Source organism: Panthera tigris, chromosome C1 (genome assembly GCF_018350195.1).
Source record: "Panthera tigris isolate Pti1 chromosome C1, P.tigris_Pti1_mat1.1, whole genome shotgun sequence".
Taxonomy (NCBI): Eukaryota; Metazoa; Chordata; class Mammalia; order Carnivora; family Felidae; genus Panthera; species Panthera tigris.
In genome coordinates, this window is record NC_056667.1 from 42,246,912 (window position 1) to 42,261,803 (window position 14,892).

General features: G+C 38.7%; 1 protein-coding gene across 5 annotated transcripts in view; it reads left to right on the plus strand.

Moving 5' to 3' along the window:
• Positions 1–14,892, plus strand: part of ZYG11A (zyg-11 family member A, cell cycle regulator) — a 74,968-nt gene that overhangs the window by 5,763 nt on the left and 54,313 nt on the right. For 4 of the 5 annotated variants that reach the window (XM_007077422.3, XM_042997187.1, XM_042997189.1 and 1 more), the window contains exon 2: positions 7,622–7,787. In XM_007077422.3, the coding sequence (XP_007077484.2) occupies positions 7,622–7,787 (166 nt within the window). Of the gene's footprint in view, positions 1–7,621; positions 7,788–10,562; positions 10,606–14,892 lie in introns of those variants that run through there. The other variant, XM_042997190.1, reaches the window with a different exon arrangement.

A 14,892-nucleotide genomic window follows, 5' to 3' on the forward strand; every position in this document is an offset into this window, starting at 1 on the left:
ACCTTAAAACAGTATTCTTTGATTTTTTTTCCCTTTTGTTTTGTCCTTGGTGCTAGTGAGATAATATACCTCTTACTTCTCCATGTTATAAATTGCACAATTTATTTCTTTATTTTTGCTTTGATCAGTTATTTCTTAAAGACATTAGGAAATAAAAAAGTTTTTCTCTTTATCCACGTTTCCATTTCCATTACTCCCTTTTTCTTAAATCCCAAATATTCATCTTCTTTCCTTTTTCTTCAGCTTAAAGAACATTTAACCTTTCTTATAGTGTAGATTGGCTGGCAACAAGTTCTCTCTGCTTTTTGTTTGAGAATATCTTTATTTCAGCTTTATTTCTGAAAGCTATTTTAGTTGTACTTAATTTTTTTCCCCTATTGTACTTTTTTGGGAAAGATTTTGTTTTATTAAATTTTTTTAATATTTATTTATTTTGAGAGAGAGAGAGCAGGGGAGGGGCAAAGAGAGAGAATCCCAAGCAGGCTTTGCACTGTCCGTGCAGAGCTGGATGTGGGGCTCAAACTCACAAACCTTGAGATCATAACCTGAGCCAAAATCAAGAGTTGGACACTTCACTGACTGAGCCACCCAGGCACCCCTCAACATAAGAATTTTTGAGGAACACAGTCTATAGCAAGGAGTGAGGGCTAATTTTAAAGGAGTGATTTGGGGGACACAGCCCAAGGCAACCTTAACAAATCATTAACAAGTCTTAACAAATGTTAAGAATCTTGATGAGATTAGTGGAATCTTTATGAGAGAATGGAGGGAGATTTGAGACCTGGAGACACAGGGAGGAAGGCCATGTGAAGATGAAGACAGAGATCATTTATGCTGCCTCAGTTGGGGAGAGCCAGGAGCCTCTACAAGCTGATAACAGTTTTTCCCTTGAGCCTTCAGAGGAGAATGGCCCTGCTCTCAGGGGACTTGTTTTCTGGACTTCTGTTCTCCAGAACTGTGAGAGAACAAATTTCTGTTGTTTTTAGCCATCTCATTTTTTTTTCTCAGTCTTTATTTATTTTTTTAATTTACATCCAGGTTAGTTGTAATATAGTGCAACAATGATTTCAGGAGTAGATTAATGCCTCTTACCCATTTAGCCCATCCCCTCTCACAACCCCTCCAGTAACCCTCTGTTTGTTCTCCATATTTAAGAGTTTCCTCTGTTTTGTCCCCCTCCCTGTTTTTATATTATTTTTGCTTCCCTTCCCTTGTGTTCATCTGTTGTGTGTTTTAAAGTCCTCATATGAGTGAAGTCATATGATTTTTGTCTTTCTCTGACTGACTAATTTTGCTTAGCATAATACCCTCTAGTTCCATCCACGTAGTTGCAAATGGCAGGATTTCATTCTTTTTGATTGCCTACTAATAGTCCAGTGTGTGTGTGTGTGTGTGTGTACACACCAAATCTTCTTTATCCATTCATCCATCGATGGGCATTTGGGCTCTTTCCATACTTCGGCTATTGTTGATAGTGCTGCTATAAACATTGGGGTGCATGTGTCCCTTTGAAACAGCACACCTGTATCCCTTGGATAAATACCTAGTAGTGCAATTGCCGGGTCATAGGGTAGTTCTATTTTTAATTTTTTGAGGAACCTCCATATTGTTTTCCAGAGTTAGTCATCTCATTTTTTGTGGTAATTTTAGCCCCACTAGGAAACAAATACATGTTCTAACTTCATTCACCTCCCTTCTGTCTTCTTTGAGAGTTTCATGTTGTCAGAACCAAACTGACAGCAGGGCAAGGGAATCTGTTCAGGAGATCTGCTTAATTCCAGTAGAGAGCAGGGTAGAGAAGATTAAGGAGTGAGTCTGGGTAGGAGGTAGGTGGCAAGTGCTGTAGTACAATTCTGCTTACATAAAGTTTACAGACATGGAGAACTAAATAGTATACAAGATAATGATTGCCTCTGGGTGAAGGGATGGGAAATAGCATCAGAAAGGGACTGCAAACATACTGGTATATTCATTTTAAGCTATGGGATAAATACAAAAGCGTATTTTAAAAATATACTTTATATTATATTTTATTTTTATATTTGAAATGTTTTATAAATTTTCTTTAAATAATTTTTTTAATGTTTGTTTATTTTTGAGAAACAGAGAGACAGAGCATGAGCAGGTGAGGGGCAGAGGGAGAGGGAGATACAGAATCCGAAGCAGGCTCCAGACTCTGAGCTGTCAGCACAGAGCCTGACGTGGGGCTCGAACCCACAAACTGTGAGGTCATGACCTGAGCTGAAGTTGGTCATTTAACCGACTGAGCTACCCAGGTGCCCCTGAATGTTTTATAAATTTCTAAATATCTTTTATGTGGATTTAGTCTTTAGTATACTATATTTTTATTTTTGTTCTTTTTAAAAAATGTTTATTTTGAGAGAGAAAGAGTGAGAGCAAGTGCACAGGGGAGGGGAAGAGAGAGCAGGAGAGAGAGAATCCTAAGCAGGGTCCTCGCTGTTAGTGCAGAGCCCTATGCTGTGCTCAATCCAACAAAATGTGAGATCATGACCTGAGCTGAGATTAAGAGTCAGTGCTTAACTGATTAAATTAACAGATTAAGTGTTTAACAGATTAAGTGCTTAACTGACTGAGCCACCCAGCCATCCCTACTATGCTATATTTTTTAAATGGAGCTGTCATGTAGTAATATGGCAAATAATGTTAGAAAATCTTAAAACTAAATATTTGGGATCAAATGTTACAAACATTTGCAAAGTAAGAGAAATCCCCAGCACCCCCACCTAATCCAGATAAAGTGGAAAACATCACTGTAAGCAGACCCTAAATCTTTGACATTTACCAATATCAATAACTTGGGATTGGAGGCTAGGCTTTTGCCAAAATCTGGTAGGGAATTTGAGTGGATACTGTAAACTATAACTATATATATAATATAAACTAATATGGGCTAACAAAGGCTGGCTTTACTTTAGTGAAATGGTAGATCTAAAAAAATTTGCTTATGGGAAAGGGAAATGGGGAATGCTGTCAGTTTTGGCGTGGATTTTGAGTAGAAAGATACCTGCTTAAAATTTGCTACTGGGGTGCCTGGGTGGCTCAGTCAGGTATCCAGCTTTGGCTCAAGTCACAATCTCGCAGTTGATGAGTTCGAGCCCTGCATAAGACTCTGTGCTGACAGCTCAGAGCCTGGAGCCTATTTCAGAGTATGTGTCTCCCTCTCTCCCTACCTCTCTCCCCACTTGTGCTCTTTCTCTTTCAAAAATAAATAAACAAAAAAACAATTTGCAGGGCACCTGGGTGGCACAGTCAGTGAATTCGTTCGACTTTGGCTCAGGCCATGATCTCAAGGTTTTTAGTTCGAGCCCCACATCAGGCTCTCTGCTGACAGCTCGGAGCCTGGAGCCTGCTTTGGATTTTGTCTCCCTCTCTGCTCCTCTCCTGCTCGCACTGTGTCTCTGTTACTGTCTGTCTCTCTCTCTCAAAAATAAATAAACATTAAAAAAAAATTTGCTACCATAGGCTTGTCTTCACACACATTCAGGGTTTTTTGTTTGTTTGTTTGTTTGTTTGTTTATTCTGAGAGACAGCACAGCTTGGGAAGGGCAGAGAGAGACTCCCAAGCAGGCTCCACACAGTCAGTACAGAGCCCAACGTGGTGCTCAATCTCATGAACCACAAGATCATGACCTGAACCAAAATCGAGAGTTGGACACTTAACTGACTGGGCCCCACATTTAGGGTTTCTTGCTTGGTTCAGGAAATCTATAGTTGAGAAATTATCAGGGTGAGCCTTGGTATTTCCCCTGGGGTAACCATAGTTTTGCAGAATCTCTCTGATGTGAACATCTTTTTTCTTCTTCTTTTAAGCTTATTTATTTTGAGAGAGAGAGAGTGCAAGAGAGAGAGAGACAGAATCCCAAGTAGACTCCACGCTTTCAGTGCAGAGCCCAGTGTGGGGTTTGAACTCATGAACTATGAGATCATGACCTGAGTGGAGATTAAGAGTCATATGCTTAACCAACTGAGCTACCCAGGCGCCCCTGTGACATGTCTTCTACCCAGGCCTCATAGGAGTCCAGTAAATAAAATCCCATTAAAAGTGCGTTCACAATGTTAATTTATGAACCATGAATCTCCATGAGTAAAATTCAACAGAATCAACAACAGGATTACATTCCAAGAAAATTAAGGAAATGGATTATTAAAACACTATAAGTATATTTAAAAGTAAAGATATAAAAGATGAAATAAGTCATGAAAAAAGAACAATATACAATTAGACTGTGAAGAAATATATACCACTAAACAAAGAGATAGTGACCTGGGAGATAGATGTGTGGAAATTACCCACATGAAGTATAATCTCCATTTTCCCATGGGCCTGTAAACCAATTCTGGCTTTTAAGACCTAAGTAGAAGTCTCCTGAGACTCTTTCAGGGAATCTTTTTGCTTCCGTCAGTCTTTTGGACATGAATTCTGACCTGGGGAGTTGGAGCAACTAAAATTTTGGGAATGCAAAATGGTAGATCCACTTGGCAAGAACAGGTTGGCACTTTTCTTACATAAAGTTAAATATAGACTAGTAGGAAGTGTGGAATCCCAGGGACCCAGGAATCCCATTCCTAGGAAACTACCCAAGAAAAATGAAACCCAGATTCACATAAACTTATATGAATATTTATAGCAGCTTTCTTCAAAACTGTCTAAAACTTTAAATAATACAACTGCCCTTAATGATAAAATTGTGGAACATGCGGTATAATACTTCTCAGCAATAAAAAAGGAACTAATTACAAAAACACAACATGGAAGAATCTTGAATCCTTTATGGGGAGTGAAATCAGATTCAAAAGGCCTACATATTGTATGATTCTATTTATATGACATTTTGGAAAAGGGAGAACTCTAGGGACAAACACAGATTTGGTTGCTTGGGGTTGGTGGGAGGGATTGTCTACAAAGGGACATGGGAATTTTTGGGTTATAGAACTGTTCTCTATGTTTATTGTGGTGTGGCACATGACTATGCATTTGTTAAAATTTGTGGAACTAAGTACACCAAAAAGTAATTTTTTTGCTATATGTAAATTAGACCTCAATTTAAAACACACACACACACACACACACACACACACACACACACACACACACACACAGAAATGAATAGGAAGAAAGTGATTACAGTAGTCTCCCTTTATCTGAGGTTTCATTTTCTGTGGTTTCACTTACCCTAAATCAACTGTAGTCCCGAAGTAGGTCATTGTTTGTTTTATTTTATTTTATTTTTTTAACGTTCATTTATTTTTGAGAGAGAGTGTGAGCAGAGGAGGGGCAGAGAGAGAGGGAGACACAGAATCTGAAGCAGGCTCCAGGCTCTGAGCTGTCAACACAGAGCCCCACGTGGGGCCGAACTCACAGACCGTGAGATCATGACCTGAGCTGAAGTCGGACACTTAACCAACTGAGCCACCCAGGCACCCCTCAGGTCATCTTCTCTTGGCATATTGTCAGAAAATCATTAGGAGTCTAATGCTGCTTCACACTGCCTGTGGCATTCACCTCACTGCTTTTCATCATGTAGGCATTTTATCATTTCATATCATCACAAGAAGGATGAGTACAGTACAGTTAAGATATTTTGAGAGACAACATTGATATAATTTATTACAGTATATTGTTAATCTCTTACTGTGCCTAGTTTATAAATTAAACTTTATTTTAGGTATGTAGAGGAGAAAACAGTCTGTATCGGGTTTGGTACTGTGGGCAGTTTTAGGCATCCACTGGGAGTCTTGGAACGCATCTTCTGTGGATACGCGGATAAGTGGGGGACTACTGGATAGCATGTGAACTTATTGGAGAAATTTAGTTATGAAGAGGAGTAACTGAAGAGAATGTGGGTTTCGGCAGAAGGTGTTTTTGTTTTTAAGGTATATAGCAGAACAAATTATATGTTAAGAATGATCCATTTGAGGATACTCTGAAGATGTATGCATGAAGAAATGATAGGAGGGACCAAGGCAAGGGGGGATGAAGTCAGTCAGCACATGTGGAAGTGTTGGGCTTTGCAAGGAGGTACACGTTTTCTTTTTTTGTTTGTTTTTGTTTTTAAAGTTTATCTTTGAGAGAGAACACACACAAGCAGGGGAAGAGCAGAGAGAGAGAATCCCAAGTGGAGTTTGAACTCAGGAACCATGAGATCATGACCTGAGCTGAAATCAAGAGTTGGATGCCTAACCCAGGTGCCCCGCAACCCCCCCCCCCCCCCCCCATTTTCCATGTAAGAGGAAAGTAAAGGAAAGATGCATGCATTTTCCGGCTAAATTTGATGGTGAGATGGCCTCATTTTTCTCCATGAAGTGAGTCAGATTCTGATAGCATAAAATGCATTTGAGGAATAAGTAGAAGGCATGGAATAATTCTTGCCTGATGTTGGGAGAGTACCCTGTCTTGAAGACCTTATGGACAGACAACTGTCTCAGAGCTACGGAGGGCTAATTTGAAGTTAATGATTATGAATTTGCTGTGACATGCTATGTTATGGGAATCTTCCTCCTTCCCATAGATGATTAGCTGCTGCGTGTTGCCACAAAAACTAGTTAGTAGAGTTCTTCTAAGAATGGAGTTTTGTCTGGAGACGGAATAAGGAGTTGAGGGTATTTGCAAAGGAGTAATTTTTACTTTGGGTCATTGAGGGAACTTAATCATTTGAAAGTGGTGTGGAAGTCAAGGAATTATCCCATGTTGAAGCCTCTGACAAAGGTAACAACCTCTGTTTGACCTATGTCTATCTCTTCGTGTCTGATACAGTGCCATGCCTTTCAAATATTTGTTGGATAAACAAATGCCAGTGTCTCTTAGAGGAGAAAGAGACCATATGCCTCTTTACTCTCACCTCACTGTCAGTTCTTACTCTTCTACAGCAGCCTGGTATAGCACACTTTTACATTGTGAACACTTGAGGGTAAGAATAGGCAGGCCTGGGACACCTGCATGGCTCAGTCAGTTACGTGTCTGACTCTTGGTTTTGGTTCAGGTCATGATTTCATGGTTTGTGAGTCTGAGCCCCGCGTCAGACTCTTTGCTGCCGGTGGAGAACCTGCTTGGGATTCTCTCTTCCTCTCTCTCTGCCCCTCCCCGGCTCGCACTGTGTCTCTCTCAAAATAAATAAATAAACTTAAAAAAATACACTTAAAAAAAAAAAAAGAATAGACAGGCCTTATCCTCTGGGACATAGTAATCACTGAGTAATAAATATTTGTTGAGTGAATGACCATGTGATATCTGTTTGAGTTGCCCCTTGTGTTTCATTGAAATTGTCAGATTTCTTGGTTGTGTTCCCCACTATTAGCTCCAAAAGGATTAAAATAATATTTTGCTCATCCCTGTATTTTCAATGGCTGGCACACAACAGGTGATGAGTGAAGGATTGAGAGAACTTATTTTTTTTTCAAGATACAACAGAAATAGATAAAATCTTCCATTCAGTTAACAGTTGGAATAAGGTGGTTTCGTTACATATAAATCATGTAAGTCACTACTAGGGTAAGGAGAATGTATCTTCAGATATCCTTACCAACTAGTTTGATGTCTTTTGCATGGTCTACTTCTGTGCTGAGTTTTTCTGGATGTATTCTAACAAAGTTTGTTTTCTAGGAGGAGGCATCTCCCTACTCTTTGGTCAACATCTGCCTGAACTTCCTGATTGCTAACCTAGAGAAATTGTGTCCTGAAAGATCTGATGGAACATTGTGCCTTCCAGAGCATTGGAGTTTCCCTCAGGAAGTAGCTGATCGATTCCTTGGGGTGATGACATGGCAAGGTAATAATAACGCTCTTTTATTTTAATCTTTTAAAGTTTATTTCTTTATTTTGAGAGAGAGTGTGCACTTGCGAGCACTCTTGGATGAGTGCACGGGGGAGGGGCAGAGAGAGAAGGGAGAGAGAATGCCAAGCCCGTGTGGGGCTCGATCCCGTGAACTGTAAGATCATGACCTGATCCAAAATCAAGAGTTGGACACTTAACCAACTGAGTCACCCAGGTATCCCTATTTAATTTTTTTTGATAAGGTTTCTTTATATTGTACTCTTAAAGCATTTTACTATTTGAAGAGTGCTTTCATATCCAGTTCCTGTTTTACTCCTCACAACAAATGGATGGGCAATAGGGAAATAATTTCCATTTTATTTGTGTGGAGATTTGAATCTCAGAGTCTTTCTGGGATCCCTTGCAGGAAATTTGTCTTGTTTCTAGGTTTATCCTGCTATTAGCTTAGCAGAGTGAAGACAATGGAGAACTAAACCAAGTTCCCACTCATCTGTTTGCTCTCTAGCTTTTGAAGTGCTTTTCCTATAGTCTTGTCTCCTACTCTTTTAGTTGTGAATATGAGACTTAAAAATCTTTTCATTTACTTCCCCTTGTAGTGAGGCTTTCAAAACCTCACCAAAAGTTATTTTACTTTTTGATTACAGCCTTCCTTGTGGATGTGAAGTATTTATTGTGGTTTTGTTGCATTTCCCTAATGAGTAATGATGTTGAACATTTTAAATGGTGTTTAATTTATCATGTTACTGTTTTTTTTTAAGTTTATTTATTTTGAGAGAGACAGTGCAAGTGGGGGATGCGCAGAGAAAGAGGGAATCTCAAGCAGTCTCCGCACAGTCTATGCAGAACCCAGTGTAGGGCTTGAACTCACAACCATGAGATCATGACCTGAGCTGTAATCAAGGGTGGGACACTTAACCAACTGAACCACCCAGGCATCTCCACTTTTTTTTTTAAATGTTTATCAGTTTTTTCTTAATATAAAGGCTTTTGGTAACAAATTACTGAGATGTGTTTCACATACTATATAATTCACCTACTTAAAGTGTACAGTTCAATGGTACTATTATTTTTGTTTTTAGTGATTTGGGCAGCTGTCATCACAATTTTAGAACATTTTTTGTCACCTCAAAAAGAAACTCCTTACCCATCCCCCAATCCTAAGCAACTACTCATAGACTTTTTATTTCTGTGTTGTTGTTTTTTTTTCCTGAACATTTAATATAAATCAAATTGTATAATATGTGGCCTTTTATATCTTCTTTGGAGACATGTCTATTCATATCCTTTGCCCAGTTCTTTCTTTTTCTTTTTTTTTTTTCTTTACTTATTCTTTTAATTTAAAAAAAATTATTAATTTTTTAGTTTACATCCAAGTTAGTTAGCATATAGTGCAACAATGATTTCAGGAGTAGATTACTTAATGCCTGCATTTAGCCCACCCCCTCCCACAACCCCTCCAGCAACCCTCTGTTTGTTCTCTATATTTAAGAGTCTCTTATGTTTTGTCCCTCTCCCTGTTTTTATATTATTTTTGCTTCCCTTCCCTTATTATGTTCATCTGTTTTGTATCTTAAATTCCTCATATGAGTAAAATCATATGATATGTGTCTTTCTCTGACTAATTTCACTTTAGCGTAATACCCTCTAGTTCCATCCACGTAATTCCAAATGGGAAGATTTCATTCTTTGTGATTGCCGAGTACTTTTTTTTTTAATGTTTATTTATTTTTGAGAGAGAGAGAGGGAGGGGCAGAGAGAGAGGGAGAAATAGAAAATCCCAAGCAGGCTCAGCACTGTCAGCACAGAGCCCCAGAAATTTAAAAAAATGATCACCATGATAAATCTAGTTACCATCTGTTAACCATACAAAGGTTTTACAATATTACTGACTATATTCCCTATGCTGTACATTACATCCCCATGTCTTATTTTCTTGTTACAAGTCCCTTATCAGTTACATGGTTGCAATTATTTTCTTCCATTCTATGAATTCTCTTTTCACTTTGCTGATAGTGTGTTTTGACTTACAAACAGTTTTAATTTTTTAATGTTTATTTCTGAGAGAGAGACGAGTGCGAACGGGGGAGAGGCAGAGAGAGGGAGACACAGAATCCAAAGCAGACTCCAGGCTCTGAGCTGTCAGCACAGAGCCCAACGCGGGGCTCAAACTCACAAGCTGCAAGGTCATGACCTGAGCCGAAGTCGGATGCTTAACCGACTGAGCCACTCAGGTGCCCCAAAAATGGTTTTAATTTTCATGAAGTCCAATTTATCCATTTCTTTTCTGGCTTATGCTTTTGGTATCATATCTAAAAATTAATTGCCAAATCCAAGGTCCTAAAGATTATACCTGTATTTTCTTCTAAGAGTGTTGGTTTTTTCACTCCTACACTCTTAGGTTTTTGGTCCATTTTGAGTTTATTTTTGTATATGGCATGAAGTGTAAGAGTCCAGCTTTATGTTTTCCATGTGCCTATACAGTTGTCCCATCACTATTTGTTGAAAAGCTTATTCTTTCACTATTGAATGGTGTTGGCACCCTTTTAAAAAATCAGATGACCACAGAGCATTGTGTTTATTTCTTACCTTCATTTCTGTTCTGCGAAGCAATATGTCTATCCTTTTGTCTGTATGACCCTATCTTGATTGCTGTTGCTTTGTAGTAAATTTTGAAATTCGAAAGTGAGAATTCTCTTTTTAGGATTGTTTTGGCTATTCTGGGTCCTTTATGTTTCCGTATGAAGTTTAGAACCAGTTGGTCAGTTTCTACAAAGAATCCAGCTGGGATTTGAATAAGGATTGCATCAAATAGGTACGTTAATTTGGAGAGCATTGCCATCTTAACAGCATTAAGTCTTCTGATGATGAACATGATGTCTATTTATTTAGATCATTTTGAATTATTTTCTAATGTTTTGCCATCTTAACCATTTGAAATCTTCATGAGTTTGGGTTAACTTTCTATTAAACTAGACTTTCATTTCTTTGAACAGTGTTTTCTAGTTCATGCATATAAGTTTACACATCTTTTGTTAAATTTATTTCTAAGTATTTTATTCTTTTGATATTATTTTATGTGGAATTGCTTTCTTAATTTCATTTTTGTTATTTACGTATTTATTTACTTATATTTATTTATTTTTTTGAGAGAGAGAGGGAGAGGGGCAGAGAAGAAGGGGCAGACCCTGGGATCATGACCTGAGCCAAATCCAGCTTAACCAGCTGAGCCTCCCAGGTGCCCCTTAATTTCATTTTTGGATTGTTCATTTTTAGTGTACAGAAATATAGTTGATTTTCTTTTTGAAATGTACAAAACTAGAAAATGTAAATAAACCTCAGTATATTCAACCTAAACAATTATCAACTCATGGCCAATCTTGCATCTTCCACACACCTACCCACCTTTGTCCTGCCCCCAGATATTTTGAAGTAAATCCCAGGTATTATGTTATTTCAACTGTAAATGTAGGTGGGGAGTGGGGCTTGTAAATTGTATATACATAACCGTAATTTTAATTTAACACTTAAAATTTTAATATTCGTTTTTTAATATCAGATAGTGAGCGTTCATTTTGACTGATTGTCTTACAACTTTTATTTTTTTAAATTTTATTATTATTATTTTTTTAACGTTTATTTATTTTTGAGACAGAGAGAGACAGAGCATGAACGGGGGAGGGTCGGAGAGAGGGAGACACAATCTGAAACAGGCTCCAGGCTCCGATCTGTCAGCACAGAGCCCGACGCGGGGCTCGAACTCACGGACCGTGAGATCATGACCTGAGCCGAAGTCGGCCGCTCAACCAACTGAGCCACCCAGGCGCCCCGTCTTACAACTTTTAAAAACCTTTGTTTGAATTAGTATCTAGGTGAGGTCCATATATTGTGATCGGTTGATAGGGTTTTTAGGCCTCTTTTGATCTACAGGCTATCTCGTATTATTTTGCAATATGTATGTTATATGTGTATATATCTCTATCTTTGTGTGTGTGTGTGTGTGTGTGTGTGTGTGTGTGTGTGTTTAAGACTTTATTTTTTAGAGCAGTTTTAGATTTACAACCAGATTGAGGGTACACACATGCATAGCCTCCCCTATTGTCAACGTCACTCATTAGAATAGTACTTTTTTTTTTAACTAAGGAGGACTCTACCTTTGACACCTCATTGTCACCCAGAGTCCATGTTTTAGTTTAGGGTTCGCTCTTGGTGTTGTGTATCTTGTGGGTTTGGACAAAAGTATAAAGACATACCCATCATTATATCATAAAGAATATTTTCACTGTCCTAAAAATCCTCTGTCCTCTGCCTTTTCATACCTTCCTCCCATGCCTGGCAATCACTGATGTTTATATTGTCCCCATAGTTCTGCATATTTGGAATCCTGTGGTATGTAGCCTTTTCATATTGGCTTCTTTCACTAATATGCATTTCACTCCATGTTTTTTATAGCTTGATAGCTCATGTCTTTTTAGTGCTGAATAATAGTCCATTGTCTGGATGTGCCACTGTTTATTCATTTACCTACCCAAGGATGTCTTGCTTCCAAGTTTTGGCAATTATTGAATAAAGCTGCTGTAAACATCTCTGTGCAGGTTTTTGTGTGGACGTAAGTTTTCATCTCCTTTGGGTAAGTAACAAGGAATGTGATTGCTAGATCATATGGTAAGAATATGTTTAGTTTTGTAAGACACTGACAGACTGTCTTCCAGAATGGCTTTTGTAACGTTTTGCATCCCACCAGCAGTGTATGAGAGCTCCTGTTGCTTCACATCCTGCCCAACTTTTGGTGTTATCAGTGTTCTGGATTTTGGCCATTCTAATAAGTGTGTAGTGCTATCTCACTCTTGTCTTAATTTGCATTTCCCTGATGACGTGTGATGTGGAGCATCTTTTCCATATGCTTATTTGCCATCTATATATCATCTTTGGTGAGGTCTTTTCAGGTCTTTGGCCCACTTTTTAATTGGAATGTTTTCTTATTGTTTTTGTTTTCTTGTTTTTGTTTTCTTATTGTTAGGCGTTCTTTTTTTTTAATGTTTATTTTTGAGAGAGAGAGAGCACACACTAATGTGAGTTGGGGAGGGGCAGAGAGGGAGACAGAGGCTTCGCACTGACTCCCATGCGGCACTTGAACTCACAAACCATGAGATCATGACCTGAGCCAAAGTTGGATGTTCAAATGACTGAGCCAGCCAGGCGCCGCATGAGTTCTTTATATGTTTTTGGATAAGTCATTTATCCGATATGCCTTTTGCAATTATTTTCTCCCAGTCTGGCTTGTCTTTTAATTATTTGGATATTCTCTTTCACAGAACATATGATTTTAATTTTATTTGAATTAAGCTAAATCAAATTTTGTTTTATTATACTTCTAAATGTTTATTTTTGGGTGAAAGAGAGTGAGTGAGGATGGGGCAGAGAGAGGGGGCCAGAGGATCTGAAGCAGGCATTGCACTGAAAGCAGTGAGTCCGATGTGGGGCTCAAACTCATGAACTGTGACATTATGACCTGAGCCGAAGTTGGACTCTCAATTGACTGAGCCCCACAATTTTAATTTTAATGAAGTCCAGCTTATCAATAATTTTTTTCATGGATTGTGCCTTTGGTGTTGTATCTAAAAAGGCATTACTATACCCATTATACCCATAGATTTTCTTCTGTTACATTCTAGGAGTTTTATAGTATTGTGTTTTACAGTTAGGTAAATCTGTTTTGTGTTTACAGTTAGGTAAATCTGTGATCTGTTTTTGAATTAATTTTTTTAATGCCTTTTATTTTAATGTTTGTTTATTTTTTGATTCCGTGAGCAGGAGAGCGGGGGAGGGGGACAGAGAATCCCAAGGAGACTCCAAACTGGCAGTACAGAGCCCAACTCGGGGCTTGAATACACAGACCCTAAGATCATGACCCGAGTCGAAATCAAGAGTCAGATGCTCAACTGACTGAGCCATCCAGGCGCCCCTGTTTTGAGTTAATTTTTGTGAAACGTGTTAGTTAGGTCTGTGTCTAGATTCATGTTTTTTTATTTCTGTTTTTTCATGTGGATGTCCATTTGTTCCAACATCATTTGTTGAAGAAACTATATTGAATTGTCTTGGTTCTTTGAGTCAAAGATCAGTTGACTATATTTATGTGGGTCTGTTTCTGGGCTCTCTCTTCTGTTCCGTTAATATCTTTATTCTTTTACCAGTACCACACTGTCTTGATTACTGTAGCTTTATAGTGAGTCTTTTTTTTTTTTTAATTTTTTTTTTTTAACGTTTATTTATTTTTGAGACAGAGAGAGACTGAGCATGAGCGGGGGAGGGTCAGAGAGAGAGGGAGACACAGAATCCGAAGCAGGCTCCAGGCTCTGAGCTGTCAGCACAGAGCCCGATGCGGGGCTCGAACTCACAGACCGTGAGATCATGACCTGAGCTGAAGTCGGACGCTTAACCGACCAAGCCACCCAGGCGCCCCTATAGTGAGTCTTGAAGTTACGTAGGGTCAGCTCTCCAACTTTGTTCTTTTCTTTCAATATTATGTTGGCTATTCTAGGTCTTTTGCCTTTCCATATAAACTTTATTTATTTATTAAAAATTTTTTTTAATGTTTATTTTATTTTTGAGAGAGACAGAGCACGAGCAGGGGAGGGGCAGAGAGAGAGGGAGACACAGAATCCGAAGCAGGGTCTAGGCTCTGAGCTGTCAGCACAGAGCCTGACGTGGGGCTCGAACCCACTAACCATGAGATCATGACCTGAGCTGAAGTCAGATGCTTAACCAACTGAGCTACCCAGGTATGCTCCATATAAACTTTAAAAAAAATTATTTTTAATGTTTATTTATTTTTGAGACAGAGATGAACGGGGGATGGTCAGAGAGAGAGGGAGACACAGAATCTGAAGCAGGCTCCAGGCTCCGAGCTGTCAGCACAGAGCCTGACATGGGGCTCGAACTCATGGACCGTGAGATCATGACCTGAGCTGAAGCTCAACTGACTGAGCCACCCAGGCGAATATAAACTTTAGAACCAGTTTATTGATATTCACAAAATAACCTGCTAGGATTTTTATTAAGACTGCATTGTATCTGTGTATCAACCTGGGGAAAACTGATA